The sequence below is a fragment of the Struthio camelus genome, chromosome 11 (genome assembly GCF_040807025.1).
Source record: "Struthio camelus isolate bStrCam1 chromosome 11, bStrCam1.hap1, whole genome shotgun sequence".
In the NCBI taxonomy this organism is placed as follows: domain Eukaryota; kingdom Metazoa; phylum Chordata; class Aves; order Struthioniformes; family Struthionidae; genus Struthio; species Struthio camelus.
Genome location: NC_090952.1, coordinates 1,714,637 through 1,721,092, shown reverse-complemented (window position 1 = coordinate 1,721,092; position 6,456 = coordinate 1,714,637). Strand labels below are relative to the sequence as shown.

Sequence of the window (6,456 nt, the reverse complement as noted above, 5' to 3'; positions counted from 1 at the left end):
GAGCGAGGCCTGCCAGGCGCTGAGCCCGGCGCCGGGGCCGCGCCCGCCGAGGCTTCCCCGGGGCTCGGCCGTGGCTCTCGCCAGTGCCCGTCCCCGGGGCCCCCCCAGGCTTCGGGGGCTGCCCTGTGTCCCGGGGCTCATCCCCTGTGGCTGCCCCGGCTCCCCGGGTGCTCTGCCCATGTCTCGGGTCTCCTGCCCGGCTGCCCGCCGTCCCCCGTGTCCCTGGGGCTTTTCCACGCGCCTGCAGGGCTGTGCAGCTCCCCCGGGTCCCAGGCTGTGTCCCCAGCAGGGCAGGGGAAGGCCAGGCCCTGCCTCTCCTCCCCTCTGACTGCTGTGGCACTTCGGCGTTTCAGGGACTGATGAGCACGGGCTGAAGATCCAGCAGGCCGCGGCTGCAGCAGCGATGTCACCCCTGCAGCTTTGTGCCCAGGTGTCGGGGCTGTTCCGCCAGGCCTTGACCCAGGCAGCCATCTCCTTCACAGACTTCATCCGCACCAGTGAGCCCCGCCACCAGCGAGCCGTGCAGCATTTCTGGGCTGCCCTCCGGGACTGCGGGGCACTCTACAAAGGGTCATATCAGGGCTGGTACTGCACCTCGGAGGAGTGCTTCCTGCCCGAGAGCCAGCTTGTTGACCACAGGGACGCCCAGGGACGCATGTGCAAGGTGTCTTTGGAGACTGGCCATCAGGTAATAGTACCTGCACTTTCCATGTTAAGTTTAGGCAATCCCAAGTACACTGGGTACCTGTCTGTTACTTTGTCCTAGCGGGTTTTGAGGGTGTTGAATGTTTCCTATAGGCTTTGTAATTCACATCAGCTGAGGCTTGCCCGTACTTCAAAACATGGCTCTTCTCTGTAGCTGTTTACCTCTTATATAAGGGAGAGCTGCCAAAGGAATCCCAAAGACACCAAATAACAGAAACTGCAGCCATATCACATAGAGAGGGCTCTCTGCCACTGGATTTCACAGGCCATTGGCCTAGAAACAGTGTTTTAAAGCAGTGATGAGAAAAGTTAGCTGCAGAGCAGGAAAAAGGTGGTCCTTGGGTTAAGATAATTGTTTATAACTCAGCTATTTTTTAGGTGTGCAGAGTTTCAGATCTAGTTTGTGAGGCAATTTGGCTCGGCCACCAGACACTTTACCTCAGCCGTATCCTGTTGCATGGTTGTTGGCCTTAAGTAAAACACTATAATGTCATCAGTCTATAGCCTGGTCTGGTGATTGTGCAGCAATGCAGCCAGGTATGTGGTACCTGACCTGCAGTCTCTGCCACTGCAGATCTTTTTATAGTGAGTTAGGAGTTAAGTGATTTAATCCAGCAGTTGCAGATAGTCACGCTTCAGAGCTAAGCAGAGATTATTCTCCTCCTGTGATACTTGTACTAAACTGGAGCACAGGAGTGTTGGCTCACATATGGAGGAGCAAATATTGTCTCTTGATAGAGCACCTAATGTAGCTGGGGAAAAAGATGAGTTCTTAGGCAATTTTTTTTTGGTCTAAATTAGAGGCAGTAGACCTCAAAGTCAAACATACACTGCGAACAATCACCTGCCTTAGCTGCGTGTCAGGCTGTCGAAGAGGAATGGCAGTGTTTATGATATTGAGAAGATTTTACAGGGTGGGGTGGGGGGGGGAGGAAGAGATGGTAGGTGTTTATCTCCAACCAGAAAGAAGGATACAGGTAATTTGTTGCCTGAGGAATGTGTGGACAAAATTGGGAGAATACAACATATCATAAAACTGATACCTCTGAGTCTCAGACTTTTGCTATCAGATAGAGCCTGGGGATGAAAATGTGTAGCTCACCTTTGAATGATGTTCTTCAGATCTTCCTTGAACCCACTGAGATACCAGAGACTGTTTTGCAGGAAATTACCCTCTCTCTTCACCCTGTTTGTGTGTGTGTCATTTATCATGCAGACAAGCTGGAGAGGGGCCAGCAGGGGGCTCCCAAGGTGGTCAGGGAGTAGGGAGCCCAGTCCTACAAGAGGTAGAGGGAGCTGGGCTGGTTGAATTTGGCAGAGGAGGTGAAGGGATGATTTAATAGCAGCCTACAACTACTTGCAAGGCAGTTACAAAGACCACAAAGCCCAATGCTTCTCAGAGGTGCTAGGCGAAGGGGTCAAGCCACAAGCTGTGCAGTGGGCATCAGATTGGGCATTAGGAAAAGCTCCTGCTCCAGAATACTGGCGTGGCCCTGGGACTGCTCCCCAGAGAGGTGGGGGGGCTCCATCTTTGGGGATTCCTTGCCTCTAATGGGATAAGCCCCAGCCACTCTGGCCTGGTGCTGGCAACAGCCCTGCTGCGAGTATGCAATATGGAGGGCCCTTCCCACCCCCACTGCTCTGGTTCTATGGACTGCCTGTGAAAGGTTCATTCTGGTGTATGGTGGTACTTTAATTTATCTATACAGTGAAAAGATGCCCTCTTTTGGGAAGTCCTAATGCTGGACCAGGAACTGTGCTCTCCTGTATTTACTAGGAGAGGAACTGCATTTATGCGTGTTGTTCATTGCTCAGGTCCAGCCTAGAGACAGTTGGTGCATGTGGGGCTGCAGTGATTCTCTTTCTGATGAGGAGCTGGGGACTGACTGGCCAGGGAACAGCTCTGCTGAAAAGGCCCTGGAGGTTTTGGTAAACAGTAAGCTGAACATGAACCAGCAATGTGTCCTGGAAACAAAGGCAGCCAACAGGATTATCCTGGGCTATAGGAATCCCCCTCTACTCAGCCCTTGTTAGACCACATTTAGATGTTGCATCGAGTTTGGGGTCCCCCAGGACAGGGAAAACAAACTGGAACAAGTTTGGGGAGGCCAAAAAGATGGTCAGGAGGCTGGAACACTTGCCCTGTGAGGAGAGGCTGAGGGAGCTGGGCTTGTTCAGCCTGGAGAAGATAGGGCTTTGGGAGGGCCTGATGAGAGAAGCTCCCCAATATCTGTGAGGAGGTCATAAAGAAAATGGAACAAAGTTCTTCCAGTGGTGCGTGGCGGGAGGACAAGAGAGAATGGGCTTAAGTTGAAAAAAGAGAGATTCAGACTGGATTTAAGGAGAAGCTGTTTCCACATGAGGACAGCCAGGCAGTCAAACAGGCTGCCCAGGGAGGCTGTGTGGTCTCTATCCTTGGAGCTTTTCAAGATCTGATGGATAAAGCCCGGAATAACCTGATCTGACCCTATAGCTGACCTTGCTTTGAGCAAGAGGTTGGACTAGAGACTTCCAAAAGTGCCTTCCAACCTGAATTAGTCTATACTCCTGAGATCAGGGCTGTTTGAAGGTCCAGAGGGATGACACACAGATTTCCCTGCAGGGAGAATATTCCACTAACTGTTCACAGACAAACCTCAAACAGACACTGGATTTACAGGTTGTTATAATTACCCTGCCCTTTCCCAGTCTCTCTGTATACTGCAGTCTCTAACTTACCTGTTCTCAGGAGATAGCCTATTTATAAACTCTTCTCCTCTTCCCACCGAAATGCTTTCTACTGCTCTTCAGCCGCATCTTTTCTGCAGTTGGCTAACTGCTCTTAACACTTGGCAGGTGATGTGAGGAAGGGTTCTTCAGAGCAAAGCACCAGACTTGGTCAGCCTTTTGGAAGAAAGGACTGCAGTTCCCAGTTTGCCAAGTTGGCTCTTGTGTCCTGAGTTATGACCAAAAGGATCACTGGCTTGTTTAAAAAAGGAATATTCAACAGAGGGCATGGCATCACCTCTGTATGCAGTGTTACTTCTGGACAGAGTGCTGAGCTATGTTATCCAGAAATCAGAAAGATTATGAAAAATTATAAAGAACTTAGGAAAAAAACATTTTGATGCCTTTTGTGTAGGGAAGGGTATTTCTTTTGGGATGACCTTTTAATTTGGCAAGCAAAGGCAGTAAAAGCTATTAGCTGAAATAAGGCAAATTCAACTATGCTATGAAGTGTGGTCTCATAGCACAGAGACTAATTATTCCTTAGGTCATCTTGCTTTGAGATGTGGTAGGTTCTTTATTGCTTTTAATGAGTGATGCACTTTCTGGCTCAGTCAGAAGTTGTTGGGTTCGGTGCTAGAAACTGAAACTCTGCCCTGCATTATGCCCAAACCTCTGCTTTCTTATTTTGGAGCCTTACTTAACTTTGAAAGACAAGAATTCCTGTTCTAGTCATAGATCTGGAGTGCCTTTACACAGGTCAGTCATACCTTATCTACCTGCAAAGTTTTCATTGTTTCGCTAGATGTGTCACTTAATGAACTTAAAAGTGTCAAGAAGTACTATCAGTACTTTTACGTGACTGTAAATCTGTTTTTAGCAGTATGGCCTATCAAGGTTAGCAGCTAAGATGCACTGAAGCTTAAACTGGGGGAAAAGAGAGAGGCAGCAGCTAGGAGAGAAGCTAAGGCACCCACTAGGTTCTTTAGTAAGCCAGTAATTAACAATGGCTGTTGTCATTTTGTCTTTTTAATATTTTGTACCATTGTTACAAGGCCATGTCTTTAAGGAAGTGTATTCTTGTCTCTGTAATTCTTGCCTGATGGCAGATGAGTCTGGCATATAGAAAGGTATTCCTGCCCTGGGGGCCCAAGGATCCAGAACGCTGAGCCATTGTGAGTCCGTAAATCTTTACATGTTGCCCCTGGGAACCCAGGGGGGAGAGGAGGTTCCCGATAGTCGTAGAAAGACACCAGGGACTCCACGTGTGTTGGGGAGCACACCCGAATGCAAATGCAGCATGTGACAAGCTCCATTGGAGAAGTGCTTTGTGCAAACTATAAAATTGTTCATCTGGGCTGTAATTTTTTTCTCTCCTGTGTTCTCAGGTACACTGGACCAAAGAGGAGAATTACATGTTCAGGCTCTCTGAATTCCAGGAGCCACTGCAGAAGTGGCTCCGGGACAACCCACATGTCATTTCCCCTGTTCCTTTCTATCAGCAAGTGCTCCACTGGCTGGAAGAGGACTTGCCAGACTTGTCCGTCTCTCGTGAGAGAAGCCGGTTACAGTGGGGTATCCCTGTCCCCAGTGACTCAACGCAAACTATTTATGTATGGGTGGATGCCTTGGTGAACTATCTGAGTGTTGTAGGTTACCCTGAGACACACAGTGAGTGGTGGCCTGCTGCACACCATGTTGTGGGCAAGGATATCCTCAAGTTTCATGCTGTCTACTGGCCAGCCCTGTTGATGGCAGCTGGGCTGGCCCCCCCTGAGCGGATCTACGTGCATTCCCACTGGACTGTCCAAGGGAAGAAGATGTCCAAAAGCCTGGGCAACGTGATTGACCCTGTTTCTTGTTTTGGACAGTATACAGTAGATGGTTTTCGGTACTTCCTGCTAAGGCAAGGCGTGCCTGAGCGGGATTGTGACTATTATGATGAGAAGGTTGTTAAGCTAGTGAATTCAGAACTGGCAGATGCGCTTGGGGGACTTCTGAATCGTTCAACAGCCCTCAGCATTAACCCTAGCAACACTTACCCTTATTTCTCAGAGTCTTGTTTTCCGAAGATTTCAGATTATGATAGGACACAAGCCTTGGGTAAGGCTTCAGCTGAAGACTATGAGCTGGTGGCATCTGTGGCTTCCTTACCTCTGCGGGTGACCAGTTATTTTGAAGGTTTCCAGATCTACAAGGCTTTAGAATGTATTGCCCTATGCGTAAGGGAGACCAACGGCTTCTTCCAGAGACACAGACCCTGGAAACTGGAACAGAAAGACCCTGCGGAGAAGCTCTGGCTTGACACCATCATCCATGTTACGCTGGAATGCCTGCGGGTCTATGGGATTCTCCTGCAGCCTGTGATCCCAAACATTGCAGACAAGTTGCTTTCCAGGCTGGCTGTTGAGCCAGAGGAGAGAAGTCTCTCAAGTTTGACGTTTCTGCCACGCTACAATGGGAAGCCTTGTCCCTTTGAAGGGAGACAGCTTGGACCTGACACTGGCATCTTATTTCACAGACTGGAGAAGTCGAGACAGTCTCAGATGAAAAACAAGAGGCTCTAGTCTCTGACAAATAGCTTCCGTAAATAAAAGTCTCTGTGAAGTCCCTGAAAATATTGTCTTTGTGAAGTATGGGGTTTTTTTAATAAGCTCTTCCCATCTCTTGGTGATGGTGTAAAGTGGATGCACTTTAAAAGCATTGAGCAGGGGTTTGCTGTCCTGCCTGGGAAATTGGTGTAGGTCTCTGCCTGACTTCAGAAGCAGACACCATTGGGTAGGTCAATTGCGTGAGCTGGGCCGAGTGCTAGGAAGGCTTCTCTGGCCCCTTGGAGGGACAGCTTAGGTGGTAACAGAGAAAACTGAAGATGCAGCCAGGGCATAAATATTGCTATTCTTTTTTTCCTGCTGTTTTTTAAAGGACATTAAAAGGACTTGAGGCAAATATTTATCCCCTTAAAATAGGGAACTCTTTCTATGTGTCCTGGAGGCACCAGGAGGGAGCCCTCTTGCCTACCTAACCATATCTTCCCTCCTGGCCCCT

General features: G+C 49.1%; 1 protein-coding gene across 1 annotated transcript; it reads left to right on the top strand.

Moving 5' to 3' along the window:
• Positions 1-281: 281 nt before the first annotated feature.
• Positions 282-6,029, top strand: MARS2 (methionyl-tRNA synthetase 2, mitochondrial). The gene is made up of 2 exons (XM_009673068.2): positions 282-688; positions 4,800-6,029. Exons 1-2 carry the CDS (start codon positions 404-406, stop codon positions 5,976-5,978), a joined length of 1,464 nt encoding a protein of 487 aa, XP_009671363.2. The 5' UTR covers positions 282-403; the 3' UTR covers positions 5,979-6,029.
• Positions 6,030-6,456: the final 427 nt, after the last annotated feature.

Excerpts from the sequence above, each read along its gene's own strand:
- MARS2 (XM_009673068.2), top strand. The coding sequence starts at position 404 with ATGTCACCCCTGCAGCTTTGTGCCCAGGTGTCGGGGCTGTTCCGCCAG. Across the intron at positions 689-4,799 it reads CTTTGGAGACTGGCCATCAG|GTACACTGGACCAAAGAGGA; the intron begins GTAATAGTACCT and ends CTGTGTTCTCAG.